This window comes from Henckelia pumila, chromosome 1, assembly GCF_033568475.1.
Source record: "Henckelia pumila isolate YLH828 chromosome 1, ASM3356847v2, whole genome shotgun sequence".
NCBI classification, from domain to species: domain Eukaryota; kingdom Viridiplantae; phylum Streptophyta; class Magnoliopsida; order Lamiales; family Gesneriaceae; genus Henckelia; species Henckelia pumila.
The window spans coordinates 82410445-82429713 of NC_133120.1; the positions used below are offsets into that span (position 1 = coordinate 82410445).

At 36.4% G+C, this 19269-nt stretch overlaps 3 protein-coding genes across 5 annotated transcripts; 2 read left to right on the plus strand and 1 right to left on the minus strand.

The window, feature by feature from the left end:
- The first annotated feature begins 1991 nt into the window (after nucleotides 1–1991).
- On the plus strand, nucleotides 1992–10380 carry LOC140881841 (protein SCAR2-like). 3 transcript variants are annotated; one of them, XR_012150069.1, is made up of 10 exons: nucleotides 1992–2312; nucleotides 3202–3365; nucleotides 3818–3941; nucleotides 4021–4150; nucleotides 4761–4822; nucleotides 4901–8636; nucleotides 8719–8802; nucleotides 8886–8990; nucleotides 9074–10173; nucleotides 10242–10351. XR_012150069.1 is itself a non-coding variant. In XM_073287470.1 (10 exons), the coding sequence occupies exons 1-10, from the start codon at nucleotides 2158–2160 to the stop codon at nucleotides 9122–9124; spliced, it is 4506 nt and encodes a 1501-aa protein (XP_073143571.1). In that variant the 5' UTR covers nucleotides 1992–2157; the 3' UTR covers nucleotides 9125–10380. The 3 variants fall into 3 exon arrangements, 2 of the variants coding, with proteins under 2 accessions (XP_073143571.1, XP_073143557.1); XM_073287470.1 differs by having other exon boundaries at nucleotides 4901–6558; nucleotides 6664–8636; nucleotides 9074–10380; XM_073287456.1 differs by having other exon boundaries at nucleotides 9074–10380.
- Nucleotides 10381–12168: 1788 nt separating this feature from the next.
- Nucleotides 12169–14962, plus strand: LOC140881853 (probable WRKY transcription factor 33). The gene is made up of 5 exons (XM_073287484.1): nucleotides 12169–12517; nucleotides 12598–12735; nucleotides 13074–13711; nucleotides 13805–13966; nucleotides 14203–14962. Exons 1-5 carry the CDS (start codon nucleotides 12197–12199, stop codon nucleotides 14639–14641), a joined length of 1698 nt encoding a protein of 565 aa, XP_073143585.1. The 5' UTR covers nucleotides 12169–12196; the 3' UTR covers nucleotides 14642–14962.
- Nucleotides 14963–16467: 1505 nt separating this feature from the next.
- LOC140875859 (patellin-6-like) lies at nucleotides 16468–18412 on the minus strand. The gene is made up of 4 exons (XM_073279676.1): nucleotides 17575–18412; nucleotides 17300–17424; nucleotides 17041–17185; nucleotides 16468–16927 (listed from the first exon to the last, which is right to left on the minus strand). Exons 1-4 carry the CDS (start codon nucleotides 18280–18282, stop codon nucleotides 16679–16681), a joined length of 1227 nt encoding a protein of 408 aa, XP_073135777.1. The 5' UTR covers nucleotides 18283–18412; the 3' UTR covers nucleotides 16468–16678.
- Nucleotides 18413–19269: the final 857 nt, after the last annotated feature.

Below are 19269 nucleotides of genomic sequence, written 5' to 3' on the forward strand. Positions count from 1 at the left end.
TTTAACTTTTACAACTTTTACTCAAAAGTAATAAGCTAAAATTTGATTTTTTTTTTGCTTCTACTTTTTTGTTTAAGATATATTATATTACAAGTTGACATTTATACCCTTAATAAACTTATCATATTACATATGCTTTTATTTTTTTTAATTTTACATTTTTATTACAAGCATTTTTTTTAAAAAAATATTTTTTTAAATTTTACATTATTATTACAAGCGTTTTTTTAAAAAAAATATTTTTTAAAATTCTACATTATTATTACAAACATTTATTTAAATATATATACATATATCATTTTCATAAATTTTTGTAAATATTTTGTATATTTATACAAATTTTGTCATTTTTTATATTTATATTTTTATTAATCTTATATATATTTTTTCAAGTATTCATGTTATAAAAAATAAAATATTTTTGATACAAAATTCATAATGTAATAATAATATATAAACTCACTTTTTATAGTGCGAGTATCAAAAATTAAATAATCAAAAGAGTATGGTTGTCATTTAGCTAAAAATTAAGCTTGGAAGCAATTATTTTCTAAACACTAAACTTTAGTTTATATTAACTTTCAACTTCTATTTCCAAATATTTTTTACTTTAGCTTCTCACCAACTACAAAATAATCTCAACTAAAATTCATTTTAAATAAATAAAAACTCTTCCCTAAATATATGATATTACAAGTTGCACACATAACCAATGATTGGCTTGGACTTGGAGGATGGGTAGGCATAATGGTAGAAAACTTAACATGCAAATAACCAAAGCTGCTTTAAAGTGAAGATTACGTGATTACAATGTATGACCACATCAACACATTATTATTAAATATAAATAATACATAAATATATATTGATTTGGTAACAAACATATTACATATATGTATGTCCAAGAAAACAACTTTTTAGATTCGTGACATCCATACCATATTCCTCCACAATTAGCGGACACGGGATTACTGTTTTAATGGAAACCATGTCCTTATTTTGCTCCAACCCCACGCTTTAAATATTATTAAATCATTGGTTAGATCACGCCTTTATATGCCAACTGTATAAACATATACATTAAAAAAAAAAAAACTTGACCATAATAATTTAGATGCACGTGATAATTGTTTTATATCCAGAATTAAACAATACAGATATAAAATAATTGTTTTATATTCAGAGTTTAGTGTGTGTGTCTGTATAAATCCAAGAAAGAAAACAGAAAAAGGAACAAAAAAAACTTGTAAGTCGTAAATCACTCTTTATTAAGACAATCCAATCATGCGCGGCACCCGGGGGCCATGGCCCTATTTTGAATTTTTAATCCCCAATTATGAATTATTCCTCCGCATCTCCCAAAAATTCTCAGCCTATAACAAAAAGTAGCAAACCAAACACTATCATGATCTGTTAACCAAAAAATTATATTATTTAATTACATATGTAACTAAATATAAAAAGCATGTATTGTTCTTTTTTTTTTTTTTGAGAGTAAGCATGTATTGTTCTTATTGCATATTTGTATGCACATATCTACACTATTATATTGCATGTTGCATATTTGTATGTACATATTCTACACTATTAATTTAACAAGTGACGTATTGTTGAAGTTTTTTAAACGTAAAATATAGTATAAATTTTAATCGAGCATTCCTGTACTTCTTATTCAATTTTCATCAGAATTAAATTACTGCATCTCTTTTCCATTTTGCTACTCAAATTTAAGTAATCATATCCCAAACCTCAGGGTCTTGAATTTATTGTTTTTTTTAATGACGATGAAAATTAATTGATATGTTTCTATGGAAATTAGATAAACTCTCGATATACGTTTTGATAATTAGAATTATTATTTTATCTAATTATTTATTTTATTCTAAGAGGCGAGCGGTGTATAAATATATTATTTATTTATTTTTGAATGATATTATTATTTATTTATGAACACCGTTGCTAGTTAATAAAGGTGACAGAGTGAACGGAGTCAACAGAAAATAACTGGGCTCCCCTTCTCTTCTCTTCTCCTCTTGTCATTCTCATTCTCCCCGCCCCACATGCATACATCTTCCATGTGCGTAGATGCTTAAGAAACTGGAATTTTGATATTTCTTTGAAGATTTTGAAATCCTGTTAGGGTTTGAAGATAGGAAAATGCCGATTGCCAGGTACGAGATAAGGTCCGAGTACAGTTTAGCTGATCCGCAGCTGTATACTGCCGCCGATAAGGATGATCCGGAGGCATTGCTCGAAGGAGTGGCCATGTCTGGCTTCGTCGGCCTCCTCCGCCAGCTGGGGGACCTCTCCGAGTCAGTTATTTTTTTTGAAAAAAATCTTAGCCTCGTGGTTTGGATGTTCTTTGTGTTTGAATTTTGCCTTTTTGTATTAAAATGTGGGGAATCGAGAGTTCTTGAGGTTGAACTTGTGTGCTCGGGGAATCCTGTGGGCTGAGATCTATGTCAAGTTATCCATAATCATGGTTTGCAACTTCGTTTTTTCTTTTCTTTTTTGTGTTGCGGGTCCTTTTAATTTTTTTTAAAAATCTGGATTACAGCCTACGATCTTTTCCCCCTGAATTTCATTCAAACCTTTAATGTGCTTGCGGGAATTTATGTTGTCAAATACTTTGCTAGAAATATCTTAACAAAGAAAATGCTGTGTTTTTCTCAATCAGCTGGACATGCCATCCTTTTTATTTATTACGGTTAGGAAAGGCAGCCAAGCCACCTTTGGGACCAACTATGGCTTCTTTACTATTATTTCAATGTGAATTTAGCTTCTCAGTTAGTCAGTTGTACCAAAGCTAGTTATTGTGTGTTTCCACACATATGAAATCTCGCCTGCTCACATGAAACGAGGATACTTTTAGCTTTTGTGATTCCACTTACTTCAGACTGTTATCCATTTTTTGTAACAGCCTGCAGTCCATTTAGTATTAGTGGTTGTGCAGTTCTAACTTTCATCTTTTTCCTTGTTTCATTTCTTTTTCTTTTTTTCTTTTTTTTTTAATGCAGATAGGAATAGTATCGACTTCTTTCATGTATTTTGGACATTTTTTTACATGAATGGTGTTATTTCTTAATGTTACATAACCCACCATCAGTCACACCAACTGATCTTCACCCCACAGTTCACTTTGACATATAGTGAGAAATGAATCTGATTGTTGTTATCATCATTTTGAATTTTTCTTTGAAGGTTTGCGGCGGTGATTTTTCATGAACTACATGACGAAGTGATGGTGACTGCTACAAGAGGGCACAACTTATTATCTCGAGTTCAACAGCTTGAGGCTGAGTTTCCGGCCATCGAGAAGGCATTTCTCTCCCGGACAGATCATTCTTCAATAATGAACAATGCTGGTTAGAACAAGCTCTTATTCTGATTATACTTTTAATCCCTTGCTAGTAAACCTGGTTATGGGGCCTTCGTAGTTGCTTGTCCTTGTCAACACTCTGATGATTTTGGTTATGTACTTCTGAGAAAATCCAAGCTGTGTGGTTGTTCATTTGACTCTTCTTGTTGGAACTTATGCAATGATTGACTGAACGGTTCATTGAAGTGGCGAATCTCCAGAGCTGGCTGCTGGATTTCCGTCCTTGTTCCATGGGTTCCCCTTTCTGAGCTCTGTGTGAGAGTGAATACGAGAATAACATCCTCCATCTTCTAGTTCTAGAGAGTTATATGAATTTTAGTTTTTCTAAGGATACTAATTTGTAAGGGACTTGGTCTTCTTTCGCGCCACATCTTTTGCTCTTAAGAGGCCTGGATATGCTTTGAATGTAAACATTATGGTTTAAACATTACGATGCAGGTGTTGATTGGCATCCTAATCTACAGATGGACCATAATATAGTGACCAAGGAAAATTTACCTCGGTTTATAATGGATTCATATGAAGAATGCAGGGGTCCTCCTCGGTTATTTCTTTTAGACAAGTATGAGCTTTTGATTCTTTTAGATTGATTGACTATTGTATTCCATCAAAATGACCATCTCATTGATACCAACCTTTAGATTTGATACTGCTGGAGCTGGGGCATGCCTGAAACGCTATACGGATCCGTCATTTTTCAAAATAGAGGCATCTTCCATTGAAAGGAATAGTACTGATATTCAGAAGGAGAAAAAGATCCACAAAACCAAGGTAATTCCTAAACAATTGATAGCAGCTTTTAGCATCAGCACTGCTGAAGTTTACCTAGGAGTTTCAACACCCAATAACTTCGTTTGTCTTTTTAGTGGTAAAAATTCATTTGATTTTTTGTACAACATATAGCCCCCTGTATATATCACCTATACTCAGGTGAGTTTAGAGGAAGGGTGAAGGGGGTTAGTCATCAGCAAAAAATTGAAATTTTAATAAATAATTCTTCCAAAAATTTTTGTTTTGCCACCTCGGATTCTCCTGTTCCATATCCTAGGTCGGTCCCTACACTCTGTATTTTGACCTGGATATCTTGGAAACTCGCTCTTTTTTGGAGAGAATAAGTATGCCAGATTAATTTTCTTTTATTTTACATGCACTACTTTCTTGTACATTTATACGGACACCTAAATAGTATAGTAATCACGTATGATAGCCTTAAGTGGTAAAGTACCGAGCATGATGATTTCATAATATGTAACACCATTAGGAATCTTTCTTTGCGCCCCCTGCTTCTCTTTTTCTTCAGTTCTGCCAAACAGTTCCTCTTACATCTTACAGTCCTGCAGAACTGTCCATTACTTGACTGTATAATTTGCATGACAAACAGAGAAAAGGGACATACAGGAGGAATGGAGGAACCCCTGAAGTTTTACCATCTTCACATGCAAAGTGAGACAATTGTATTTTAATTTGCCATTGCTACACTTCAATTTAAAATACATCTCATATTCATCTTAAATTTTTCAGGCTTCATCAACTTTTCATGGAGGATCATGATGGAAATGGCGAAAGCAGTCCTGCACGTCGTGTGCAATTAAAGAGAAGGCTGAACGGATTCCCACTTGACTTGAAAACTGGGCAGAGCTACATGGAAAAATTATTAGAAACTGCTTCTCCGGAGCATAAAGTGCTTCATGAAATCACCATGAATTCATCATCCTTGATGACATTGCCAACGACTGATCATGATGACGCTAGTTCTGGAGTACTTCAATTTGGAATGAATGCAGACAGAGACAATGTGGAGAGGAAAAGAAGTCTTCCATTTCCACAGAGAGAGGATATTACGCTGAAACCATCCATGCATGAGCAAGATGAGGTTTCCACTTGTAAAATTTTGAAGGAAGACAATTCATATTCTAGGATTGTAGAAGATAGTGTCACATACTCTTGTGATCGGGTAACTAGTGAAAAGGATATGCTTGTTGATGGAGAAAGTAAAGGATATGACAGCTTAATTGGTTATCTAACTGATGATTTTGTCAGTGAGATAGACAATTTCGTGGATGCACCAACAGCCATTGAGTCAGAACTTGATACAGACTCTGAATTGAGAGAAAAAACTAATATTAGCTCTTGTATCAATAGACAGCTGCCGACTTTTGATGTAATTGCCACTGAGGAACAACACTTTCATTCGACAGATTCTCAATCTACCGGAAACTCTATTGTGTCTGATGATGAGAATCATTCATCCGGCAAAGAGATTTCTAGTTTCTCTACTTTGTGCTTTCCAAATACTTCAGCTGATAGCACACAATCTGAACATTATGTTGCTGCCTATACACCTGACATTGAGATCATCAAAGCACCATTTTTCCAGAAAACTGCAGATGAAGATTGTCCTATGGCTCACCACACCAAATCTGCAGTTTCTGATGATACGTGCACTGGCGCACGTTCTATCACCAACCACTGTCCTGACTTTGTAAAGCAGATTTCTGATAAGAACCTTTCCGGTTTGAATCCTGCATTAGAAGATTCTAATTCAGAACACACTTTGGGAGAAATTATCTTAAAGGCACCTGAATTAGGTGAAAAGTTAAATATTTCAGATAAAGAAGTTGAGACAAATCCGGCCTCTGACGCAGCATGTTCTCCCAGCTTCTCTGATTTCAGTTTGCAGTCGGAACATGATTCCCTGCTTTCCTCTTCAGGAGTTCATCTGATGCATAAATCAATTGATGGGAATACAGCATGTGCAAATTTGTGTCTTACCACAGATAGTCCAATTGCAGTGTCTTTTGATTTCGTGCAAGTGGATGACCTTGATCGGGATGACCTGTCAGAACCTGAGTGCGATGAAAACTCGTCCCTTGCCAGTGGCGAAGCAGAGAAAGAAAAACTGGCTGTAGATCCAGGATGTTCTCTCAGTGTCTTTGACTCCAAAATTCAACTAGACGATAATTCCCCAAGTTCCTCAGCCAGAAGTAACACAGTTCAGAGATCAAATAGTGAGAATGAATCATGCAATACTACTATCTCCGATAATTCTTGTGACGCCACAATTGCTGCCATTTCTTCTCATAAGCAGCATACTGACGATTCGAATCAAGAGAACCTACATCTAGGTGATGACCTAGTTTTTTTGCCAAGTAATCGAACTAGTCTTCCTCCAAACAAAGGTAATGTATCACAGATGATTTCTATTGATAATCTTGTCGAGGATGAATCAAATGATGGAGATTTAGAGTTGTCTGAAAACTATAGATTTGATTTTTCCAATTCAGGTCATGATGGACATAGTTTCCTTTCAGCACTTCCAAAAGAAGAAAAATCAATTGACGAGTCAGATAATGCGGCCTTAAATGCTTCTGCTAGTGCTTCTAATGACTTCTCATCTATCATGGAGGCTGCTCTTGGCGAGGAACTCGAGAAAACATCCCTTGGTAATGCTCAAACCGTTGACACAGAAGAGCATGGCGGTAATAGATCAGTTCACAATCAGATTTGTTCACCAAATATAATAGCATCACATGTAAAATGCTCTCAAGATTGGATAGAGATAGGTTTAGATACTCATGACAGTGAAGTTGTTAATCTTGATAAGGAGACAACAATAAATAAAACTCTGGCGGTTGAAACTCTCAAGTCTTGTGAAGTTCTGGGATCGAAGGTCACAGGAATCACAGATGTTGCTCCCTCCCATGATTTAACAGCTCTAGAAAGTTTGTGTTTTAAACAAGAGAATTTTGTAGGGCCGACAGATATTGTAGAAAATGGTGGAATCACCTCATGTAGGAGCTCCTGTGCTCAAGAAGCAACAGATATCCCTGCATCTCCCGAACTTACGCCATTGAACGATAATAATGTCTTGTTGAGTGAGCCTAATTCACGGACTGATGTATCAGGGATTGCAGTTGTGGCCGTTAGTGTGCTTTCTGTTGCTGATAATGTTGGCCAAAATGGTGTCTGTTCAACTCTTAGTATCAATCAATTGGTAAATGATGGTATACCTTGTTTTGAGGATTCGAATCCCGATAAACTTGAGAATGACAAGAATTGTGTCTTGGAAAGACAAGGGGAATCTGGCTTAGGGGAGGAAGTAAGTCAAAAAAATGTAGCCCCATCAGATTTGAACAGAATATTTTGTGACACTATCTGTTACAATCATCCAAAGTCTGAAGAAGCAGATACAATTGTTAATCTGGATTGCAGTTCAAAACATTGCATGGATTTGGCCAATACTGCAACAACCCAGTCTTCCTCAGAGCATATTAACTTAGATCCAGAACAAAAGTTGTGCCAACAAAGGGACCTCTTATATCACAATGTTTGTTTTTACAATATAATGGAAACAACACCACAAGAACAAGCCAGCGAGCTAGCTACCCAACGCAGTCAAGAGTTCATGGATTCTGGTGTAATACATGCAGGGTCTACACTTGACCAGCATATGCTAGAGGTTGATGATCATCAAGCAGCCAGTAATTCCGCTTCAAATTGTTCACTTGTTAGCTTTCCTGATCAGCCTATATTAGCGGAGCTTCCAGCACCAAGCAACAACGAAGTTGATGTCTCTAAGCATTCCGATCATACTTTAGGTTCTATGCTTCCAACTGGTAATTGTTTTTTGGAAGCAAATTCAATCAATCTGGGAGAATTTCCTCCTTTGCCACCTCTTCCTCCGGTTCAGTGGAGACTGGGAAAGGTTGAACAGACAGTTTCTACCATACAGGGGGAGAATCAACAAGAGGAATTCTCTCAAGGAACCTCCACCCCTTCCGCTTCCACCCATGACGTTAGTTCATTCCCTGGAGAATCGAACGGATCTTTGGTTCAATTTTCTCATGATACAATACCAAATAAAGAGAAGGTAGCGCACAGTCCCTTGATTCAGGAGATTGTTGGCCCTTCTTCAAACACGGAAAATGAGAAGCAAGAGGTCACCCTGTCATCTTCAGAGACATTCGCTTTAATTTATGCGGAAGATGTTAATCAAATTTCCCCTGACATTGCCTCAAGCAAAAAGGAGGTTGAGCACAGTTCCACTAATTTGGAGGCCGGTGTCTTGACGCATGAGACAATCAACCATATACAAAAGATAGAAAATGTAAAGCCGGAGTTCGTCGTTCCATTTTCAGTGATTAAATTTGCATCACCGGATGTGGAGGGTGGAAACACAAATGAGAATCGAACAAGGAAATTGCCTCTACCTCAAAATCCTCTTATTGATACTGTCACTGCTCTTGATAAAAGCAAAGTAAGTATCTTTGACCTTCTTGCTCTAAAAAAACAATGTTGATTCTTTGAAGTGCATATTTTCAGTGTCGATTGTTTTGCAGCTAAGGAAAGTTACCCCACGAATTAAAGCTGAGATACCAAAAGTGGAGGAAAAAGATTCACTGTTGGAGCAAATAAGGACCAAGGTGAGTGCACATTGATTGTTATGAATTTTAATATCTATAATGTTATTTTCAGATGATTGCTCAATATCATTTTCATTTGACAGTCCTTCAACCTGAGACCTGCATTGGCGACAAAGCCTAGCATTCGAGGTCCCAGAACTAATCTTAAAGTTGCTGCAATTTTGGAGAAAGCGAATGCTATCCGACAGGTTTCTTGTTTCTTTGAACATGCATTTATGCTGTAGTATTGTGTAAATCAAGGTCATATTAATGAACCTGGAGAATATCACAGGCCCTGGCTGGCAGCGACGATGACGATGAGGATAGTTGGAGTGATTCATGAAAAGCAGTCAAGAGTTATTTTTGCCAAAGCATTTTTGCTACAGGAAATTTTCCTAACGCACGGTGGAATGGGGGGTGAAGATCATACCATGAATCCTATATCTACCCGACAGGCCTTTTGGTTTTTTCTTCTGTCCACCTCCATCTCTTAAAATAACTGATTCCCCTAGTGTTGATTTTATCCTGAAATAACACGTGGTCATAAATATTGTTTTATACATGAACAAAAGCAAAACTTATAAATGCACAGTTATTAATTTGTGTAAATAGTTGAGGGCATACATTCTTCTGTATAGTTGATGCCACAGATTTGAATTGTAAGAGGTCGCCTTCTTCAGTTTTGCTCTTTGTTACCAGCATTTTAGCTTGTCTTCATATGATAGAATATGTTGAATATAAAAACTGTTGGAAACGAGTTTCCTTGGTTTAACAATGGATACGGTGAATATTGAAAATTGAAGCATGTGAATTTGAGGTTTGTTGTTTCCATAAATGGCATCAAAATGGTAATATGGATCGAAAAGGAGCTGCCAGTAACTGCAATTTATCAGACATGAGCCTCCTCCCTCTACCTCCCGACAGATTTGATTTTCTCACTTAGGCCTGATTTTTAGTCTCCTGCAAAGTGCTTTGGAGAGTGCAATTCTGTGGTCATTTGGCCCGAATTTTAACAAGGATGCTGCTTCTAGCGACAGAAAACAATTAGAATTGACATATGGGGTAAACTTAAACCAAATGAACCGGTCGATCTTTACATAAATTCGGATAAGTGTATTAAGTTGCAGTCTGGTGATCAAAGCTGGCTGTTGTTTGCCATCATTCTTTACCATGTAAATCGGTATGGTACAGTTCATATTCGAGGATGCAGGTGTTTTGTCCCTACCAAGAATCAGCTGTTTACAAGCCATGACTCTTCTCCACCTGGAGGACTTGCTTACTCCCAATGGACTTGGCAGCCTGCCATACTTTTGTTCTTTAAGCTGAAGCTACCACAAGTCAACTTATTTCCAACGTGTGAACCTCTTGACTGTTAGTTCTTCCCATTCCCAGGTACTTCATTGTATTTTGTGTAATAATTTGTATATCAAGGTATTTTGGTAATGATCAAGGGACTGTAGTGGCAGCTATTCATGGCAGTCTTCCTGGAATTTCTGATCCTAAGATTGCTGAGGTGTTAGGGATCAGGGAAGCCCTCATTTGGCTAAAAGAATTGCACTTCACAAATATAATCCTTTCATCTGATGCTTTGTCAAAAGATCAACGAATCATGCTGGTCATTACCTTCTTTAATTTATGATGTAACTGTACTCAGACTTTGTTTGAATACATTTTTATGCTTTGTTCAAAAAAAAAAAAAAGTATTTTGGTGACCATCAATTGGAATATAATGTGAGTCAGATTCCGTTTGTTTCAGTGGAGGATTGATAGGTGGTTGTACATCCATAGTTTTTTGTTTAATAATTTGTACATCAAAATTTTCCTGATACACAATAAAGATCGTTTTTTGAGGCGCCTCTCATTGCCTTTTATAGTTTTATTTATTGTTCATATAAATGATAACATAAATAAAGTTTGTATACACTAATTGTGGCCAATTTAAATCTTGTGGCTACCAAAGTATCAAATGTAGGTCCAATGGTCTTACTCCCATAAAGCTGTTGTGCAAGACTTATCATCACCACCATTATTATTTTATGGAACCACGTGCATTAATTCCGTGTTTTGCAGTTTCCTCCGAATGATCCCAAAATGACGTCTTATCAGAAAAGAAATTTTTTGTTACCTTCCATAGTTATATTCTCTTATATTACGGTTGGGATTGATTTGTGAGGATTTGAGAAATGGATTTATAATGTGTTTAAAGAATATAATTATTATTGAAATTATTTAATATGATATAATGAATTTGAAATATTGTTAATCAAAATAAGTCGACAATCATTGCAAATCTACTAACCTAAATATGACCTTAATGTTTTATGTTTATGATTGTATTTAATTTTTTTTTTTTTTTTGAGTATTCAGTATTCGTCTAGATAAATAATTGTGACGATATATACCATGTTTTATGTTTATAGTCTCAGTAAAAAATTACTGAATGAATTTTAATTTTTGAATTAAAGTGTGTGTGTTTACTCCAGTTGACAATGATTCCATGTATAACATTACAAATGCTATTTTCGGTAACAAAATTCATCAATCTGGTGGAATTCAACTTCGGCATGTCGTCTACGCCAAGTAAAAGAAGTCATCAATCAATTTATTTTATGTATTTGATACTATTATTATTATATTGGTTCATATATGCATTTATTTTTCAAGCATATATTATTATTATTAAGCACTAGTGCCCATTATTATATGGTTTTCAAAACAATAGTATGGTAAAGAAAATGATTAACCATGATTTGCTTATATATATATTTTTTTTATCATATTTAACCAAATAAAAACGCAATTAAATCTGGACTTAATCAATACACATTGAAAAATAACAAATACGAGTTCTCATATTATTAAAAATTATATATAGAAGTACGATTACAAAAAAAACTAACATACAAACATAGATAAACGTAGTTGAAAACATGTTGAGCATCAACTTCCTGGGTTGCCTTATTTGGTCAAGCATCATCTCAATTCACGAACCCAAAAAGTCAAAACTATAATTCATAAATATGTATGTATATAATATATAACGAACATGCACGTCACCATGAAAAAAGAACGAATCATCTCCTACAGCGTACACCATAGGTGGTTGTTTCATGTTTGATGTTTGTGTCGATTAAATAAAAAAAAATATATTTACAGACGTGTTAGTGTGAAATTAGAATTAGGTGGGGGATGGATAGGTGAACTCGTCCGCAGGGGATCAAACCTCTTGTCTGAATCAGCCGCCAAGAGCTGGTCAAACCCACAAAAATTGACCAAAAAATGCAAAGTTTCCACGGTCAAAATTAAATGTAAGCTTCTAAGAAACTCCCTTTAATTTGTGTTCAATCTATTTATATTTATTTTCTACCTTCTTTCCCACACTGACCCCAAAAGATCTTTGATCCATTCAACTTATATGGCTTCTTCTGGAGGCAGCTTGAATACCTGTCAATCTCATCACCAAAGCTTCTCCAATTTCTCCACCCAATACTTCACTTCCGATCTTCTTGCTGCTGATCAATCTTCATCGGCCATGAATCAAGAGAAATCTTCTTTCAACTGGGTCAACTCCGATCACCAAAAAAGCATAGAAATCCCAAAGTACAAGTCGTTTCCGCCGTCTTCTTTGCCGGTTTCTCCGCCACCTGTTTCTCCTTCTTCTTATCTTTCCATTCCTCCGAGTTTGAGCCCTTCTGTGCTGCTTGATTCCCCTGTTCTTTTCTCTTCTGGCGCTAATGTAAGTTTGTTTCTTCAAGAGTATTCATTCATTTCTTGTATGTATCTCTTCTAATGTATTGAAATGTTGTCTTTGTTCAGGTTCTTCCTTCTCCGACAACCGGGGCTTTTGCTGCTAAGCTGGATCAGGAGGACACCAAGTTTTCTGACTTCTCTTTCCATTCCCTTACAAGGCCTTCTCATGATTCTGCATCATCCATTTTTCCCTCCAATTCTACGGTATATTTACGTTCTTTGATCAAGATTTACCAAGTTTCCGTGAAGGTTTTAGCTTCTTCTTTTTGCCAATAAAATTAGGCACATAGTAGTTTTCTATGTTATAAGATCATATTCAACTCTGTTAGGTTTGAATACGGGACTGATTCTCTCTTGCACTTTCTTGGTAAAATCTTGTGAAATTGATTAATAGATTGTACAATAATTGGAAAGAAGGATGAAATTTCTTTCTTAGTCTTGAATGTATAATTATATTCTATATGCAATTTGAAATGTCAAAGCAATTTGTATATATTTAATAATGCTGCTGACAAGTCAACAATCAAACGTTTATCTAACAGGATTCATTCAGAAGACAACAGCAAGAAAAGGGAACGTTTCATTTACTTGACAAGCGAACTGAGTTTCCTACAATAAAGTCTGCACTAAAATCAGAACCATCCCAAATGCATAGTTTCGGTTCTCAAGAAATATCCACGATTCAAAGCAGCTTGGAGAATACATCTACCCCACAGCCTAATCAGTTGATCCAATATGGTCAACCATCTCAGTATGTTAGGGAGCAAAAAAGATCCGACGATGGTTACAATTGGAGGAAGTATGGACAAAAACAAGTCAAGGGAAGCGACAATCCTCGGAGTTACTACAAATGCACGTTTCCGAACTGTCCCACGAAGAAGAAGGTGGAGAGGAATTTGGATGGACACATTACTGAAATAGTATACAAAGGGAATCATAATCATCCGAAGCCTCAATCTACTCGGAGATCGTCGTCTAATAATTCGGTTCAGAATGTTGCATACAATAACTTTGGAATCCAAAACCAATCAAACTCGTTTCTTGAGAATGGTCAGATGGAATCTGTGGCAACCCCACCCGAGAATTCATCTGCTTCTTTTGGAGATGATGATTTTGAACAGGGATCCTCACTTAGTAACTCGAAAGATGAGGACGAGAATGAACCAGAGGCCAAGAGATGGTGAGTGGGATTAGGACCAAGTTTCTATAATCAGATGATGTCTGAAATCAATCAATAGCATGGATTCTAATCTTACATGATGTTGTTTTTCAGGAAAGGGGAAAATGAGAATGAAGGGATATCAACTGCTGGTAGTAGAACCGTTCGAGAGCCAAGAATCGTCGTTCAAACGACAAGTGATATCGACATTCTTGACGATGGTTATAGATGGAGGAAGTATGGACAGAAAGTGGTTAAGGGCAACCCGAATCCTAGGTAAATATCTGGCTTTGTCTAAGGTTAGTGTTCGGACGAGCTTCTTAGAAAAGCACTTCTCAACTTTTACGTTAACAAATATTTGAAATTTTGTTAACGAAAAGCTGAGAAGTTATTCTAGAAGCTCTCACAAACACTAACTAAGTCTGTAACCAAATTGAGACAAGTACATATATAATATATATCTCAGATTTGAAAACAAAACCTTAATGACTGCTATTCTCACATTCCTGCAGGAGCTACTACAAATGCACATACAATGGTTGTCCGGTTAGGAAACATGTAGAGCGAGCATCCCACGACTTAAGGGCGGTGATCACTACATACGAGGGGAAGCACAACCATGATGTCCCCGCAGCACGCGGTAGTGGCAGCTACACTATGAGCAGGCCGCCACCAACCGCCGCCAACAACGCCCCAACCGCAATAAGACCCTCTGCTATCGGCACCCATTCCAACGGGACAAGCTACCCGAACCCGACGAGAATGCAAACAATGCAACACCAAACACCATACACACTTCAAATGCTCCACGACACCGATAGTTTCGGATTCTCGGGGTTCGGAAACTCTGCAGGTGCCTATGCCAATCATATGCAACAGACAGAGAATTCCCAGTCGATAGCCAAGGAAGAACCAAGAGACGACTCGTTCTTTGACTCGTTTCTCAACTGAAGCATTGCCACTTGGAAGGTTGACCCCTGTCTGTTGTGGGAGAGTTATCTGTGATGGTCATGGCATCAAAGATTTAACTTTATGTTGTATATGTATATCTTACAAAAGCAATTAGGGGAAATTCTTTTCATTTGTATCAAGTCCATTGAAGCTTAGAGTAGTATCCTGATAGTTGCAGCACGTACACGAAGAAAAGTAGAATATATATAAAGCAAAAACATGTTATAGAGCTTGATGTATTCAATTATTTGGTTTGTTTTTCTGCCAATAAATATTCAATAAACTGACCCCTCTGCATTCCAAACACTGAATGCTCCTTCATTCATGCTGATGCAATTTCACTCATATATATGATTGAGAATTTAGGAGCTTCTTGGGTACCCTGGCTGGCCCTGCATGACAAGTTAATGAATGATTTAAGCTCTGTTTTCTGGGGTGTGTGTGTTTGAGGTTCAGCTAGCCCATGCATGTATCAGAGGACCATTCTAATTTACCATATTCAGCCAATTTTAAAGAATGAAGCAAGGATTATATGTGTTTTAATATTGATGAAAACTTGGAAGTCGTGTGGGCTGTGGCTTCAAGTCTTGGAATGGAGTGATGAATGCTGTATTTTAACAGTGTGGTGTGTAAAAATAGACAGGGCAATAGACAGCCATGCTGGCCCATGCACAGGGCAACAGAGTGTGTCTAAAAACTAGTTAAAATTGCACTTTTAGTCATGTTTTTTTCCCCTGATTTCGAACTTTTGGGTGGTTAGATTTTAATCTTGATATAATATTTTTCAAAATTTGACAATCTTGATAGTTTTTCTATGAAAACTTGATATTGATGTGATAATGCACAACACAGAACCACGTAGGCTTCAAACCAACTAAAATTACCAAAATAATAATAATTACGAAATATTAAAAACAAAATTTGACAACATATAATAAAATATAAAAGGAATTTTCTCAATTTTAATTAATAAAGAATGCATTTTATAGTACTCACCGTACCATTTAAATGTTAACATTAAAAGATAATTTTTTTAAAGTCAAAGCCTTTTATAAAATTTTCTAATCGTTATTTATTATAATTTAAAAGCCTCTTAACTGAACTAATTAAAAAAAATTAAATATGAAAAATGCGCTGATTTGGGGGATAAACCTCTACCCCTGTTAATTGTTACTCACATGTAGTTTGTAAATAACTCGCTCAAAACTCGAGTTTGAGATCGAATAAATAAAATTTTAATCAACTAGAGATTGAGTAATATGGTAGTCAGCTAATATAAAAAAAATAAAAAATGTAAGATGCTCTCATAGGTAAATTATGAGACGAATCTTTTAACTAGATGAATCATGATAAATATATATATTTTTTTTTTTTGTAAATACAGAGTGTTGTACTGACTACGTATAAATATCAATTAGAATATCTCATAAAAGACCACCAAAAATAGTAAACAATTTTATCATACAACATATTATTTCCCAAAATACCCTCATAATACCATTTTTTATATAAAAAAACAAAAAAATTTATATGCTCAACCTTTTTTATTATTATGTTTTAATTTTTTTATGGGCTATCCAAATTCCAAATTCTTTCATCAAAGGTTAGTTTGGTAAAAACATTGTACTCATATCTACCACAATTTCCGGAACTAGAGTTGGAGAGATTGTAGTCAAAATATCCGACTTTTCCCCCTCAATAAAGTAGAGGGGGGGACGGGCATAGCCATGCATGTTTTCAGAAATTTTCAGAGCAAAAACAAAAAAGTCAAGCACAAACTGACTCCAAATTATTTGTAAATGTGGACACAAAAAGCACCATATCCCATACAAACATTTTTTTCTGAAAAAGTGGACTAAGCCCACATGCACAATACAACCACAAAAATCTAACCATTTCAGTCCCCACCAACGCACCAATCATTCTGATTTTATTATTATTTACCTCATACCAATACCATGCCATTGTCACACAAATACCATCATTAATTAACTTATAAATCAACTACTTCATATAACTTGGCAGTGGATAGATATATCAACACTTGACCATGTATCTGTACGCCGCCACCTTCCGCTTTCGCGAGGCGGAGTTGTCCACAGAGAGCACCAGTTTCCCGGCTTCCGCGGCCGCGAACGAGTTGTGGATTGCCTCCTCGGCGGCGCCGACCCGACGCTGCTTCTCCACGGCGATGCTGTACCTACCTTGTGCATTTGGTTGGAATTCAGCGCTGTAATATATTTCCCACCCCCCAACCACTATGTCCCATATAATCGCTGCCCCACCCTGAACAGTAAACAACACATGATATACAGACATGTTTATTCAGCTACTCAGAGACAGACAAACAATTTTAAAAAACACCAAATTAATTTATTATACACAACACAAAAGCACACCTCTATGCCTTCTATTTCGATGTTGACTTTCTCCCCAGCTTTGACCGTGAACTCCGATGCTGCGGCTGCTTCTGAATCCTCGAACTCGTCGTCGGGTCGACTCAGCCCGCCGTATTGAAACGGAACATCTTCCGGTCTAATAAATCTGCACATTATCATCATATAACATATATGATCAGTACTACAATATTGTAAAAAAGGCCGAAACAATCTTTGTGATTTTACAGTCTCAATTCTAAATTCCGAAAGCAGGGGTTACTTGTAGAGAGTCTCGGTGACATTTCCTTCCTTGGCAATCACAAATTTGGTCTTGCTTCTTTGAGTCAAAAATGGGCTGAACATTGAGTACAGCAGACTGAAGTACCAGGGCACATTTATGAATATCTGCACCAAAAAAATCAAACATATATATCTAACACAAAGATATGTGCTTTTTGAAAGTTCATCTGATTATCAGAAAATCCCACAAACTACGTACAATCTGGGATTTTGAAGTTCAAGAAAGAAATGGCAACGGGTGAATATATAATATACCTTTCTGGCTACCATTTCAGGGTAATTGTCTTGGAACAAAGAGAGAATGTGATTAGACACCACCCTGAGCTCTCTTTTAGGCATATCTTTAAGATCAGTGACCTGGATGATGGAATTCACCCCACCAGGCTTAAAATTCAGAAGCTTGATCCCTCTCTCAAGAATCTGAACCCTCCACCTCAAGAATTCCTTCAGTTTTTCCTCATCTCCAAAGATCTTCTCGTACATTTCCTTGTCTTTGAAGATCCCATAGGCATTGTAACAAGCAGGATGCCCTTCCCTATCATATCCATGCATGAATGCCACCACACCTTCCAGTTCTTGGAATGCCCCCAAATCCTCCTCCAAAATGCCGTCGGCCCCGAAATCCTTCCTCCAATCCAAGCACTTGAGCAGCATGGTGAGAGCATCCTGAACCCTGAAATCCCTCGCTCGGAGGAATTTGAGCAGGATGACGTCAGTCCTCTCGTCTTCAGACCCGCACAAGGGGACGCCCCACATGGAATCAGGGGCGTGAGATGCCGTGAGATGGTCCTTGAGCTCCCGGAGAGCCTTTCTTTCGGAGTTCTTGAGGTGGGCTATGAAGTATGTGTCTTCCTTGAAAGATGGAGTTCGAAATGACGAGGTGGCCTCGAACAATGATCCCACGATGCTTTTGTTGAAGGGCTTTGGGGAGAATAGAGGAGTTTGTTGGGGGCTAGCTTCCATTTTCGAGCTGTGGGAGTGTGGAAGATTGATCACATTCACAGCAGAAGAAGAAAAAGGAAGAAAGGAGATGGAATTTAGCGAGACGTGGGGGCTTCTTGCTTGCTCTGCTTTGTCTGACTGATCAGCCTTCGTGTTTTATTTATTGCACTGCCTTATTAGCTTCTTTAATTTGACATTGCATGTGTATATTTTTCAATTTTCTTTTCCCCTTTTTATATATATGAGAATTAAGACATGTTCTCCGTGAATCTCTCCGATCGATATAATATTATGTAAATAACGTTTATCATGTAACTTATATATAGGACAGACATATTCGGTCTCAAAAAATATTGATAAAACGTGTGGTCATGCGATGGTTGCCACAATTACATATATTTCATCGCATTCATATGATAACTTTTATGACATGTTTAGTCATGCTTACTTAAGCCATTTTAAGTTTCAATTACAACATGTTTTTCTGTATGTATTTCCTAGCTAACAATGGCGGAGTCAAAAATTTCAATCTATCCGGGCTAGAATTTTAAGCTCTTCAATGATTTAATTTTTTGCATTGAGCTACCCAGGCTAAGATCAAATTAACCTAAAATTTTTCAAAATTAATATATAAAAAATTTCAAAAAAAATTTGTGCCACTATGTAGCTCCGTCGTTGCTTGCTGAGTCTTTAGACTCACTATACTTGAATGGTGCAAGTAATGACGAAATTGATGACTTTATTGATGATTATATAGCTGGCATGAAGATGAGCAAGTGGTCGAACTGACGAGTGATGCATGAGTGCGATAAGTTTATGAAACATGTTATTTCAAAAATGCTTTTCTTTTAGATAAAGAAAACACAAGTTTTACTTATCTTGTTTTTATGTTGGCCATGTTGGCAAAACTAAAACCTTATGTCTTTTGGTTGTTGGGTACATTTTAATAATTTTTTTAAGTAAAAATTTTTAGTTTCGCAATTTATTTTCATTAAATATTTTTTAAAA

Coding starts and splice junctions, on each gene's coding strand:
- LOC140881841 (XM_073287456.1), top strand. CDS start 2,158: ATGCCGATTGCCAGGTACGAGATAAGGTCCGAGTACAGTTTAGCTGAT. Junction 2,313..3,201: donor CAGCTGGGGGACCTCTCCGA/GTCAGTTATTTT, acceptor TTTTCTTTGAAG/GTTTGCGGCGGTGATTTTTC. Junction 4,823..4,900: donor TTACCATCTTCACATGCAAA/GTGAGACAATTG, acceptor TAAATTTTTCAG/GCTTCATCAACTTTTCATGG.
- LOC140881853 (XM_073287484.1), top strand. CDS start 12,197: ATGGCTTCTTCTGGAGGCAGCTTGAATACCTGTCAATCTCATCACCAA. Junction 12,518..12,597: donor TTTTCTCTTCTGGCGCTAAT/GTAAGTTTGTTT, acceptor GTCTTTGTTCAG/GTTCTTCCTTCTCCGACAAC. Junction 13,712..13,804: donor GAACCAGAGGCCAAGAGATG/GTGAGTGGGATT, acceptor GTTGTTTTTCAG/GAAAGGGGAAAATGAGAATG.
- LOC140875859 (XM_073279676.1), bottom strand. CDS start 18,282: ATGGAAGCTAGCCCCCAACAAACTCCTCTATTCTCCCCAAAGCCCTTC. Junction 17,186..17,299: donor GTCACCGAGACTCTCTACAA/GTAACCCCTGCT, acceptor GATAATGTGCAG/ATTTATTAGACCGGAAGATG. Junction 16,928..17,040: donor TCGAAATAGAAGGCATAGAG/GTGTGCTTTTGT, acceptor TTTACTGTTCAG/GGTGGGGCAGCGATTATATG.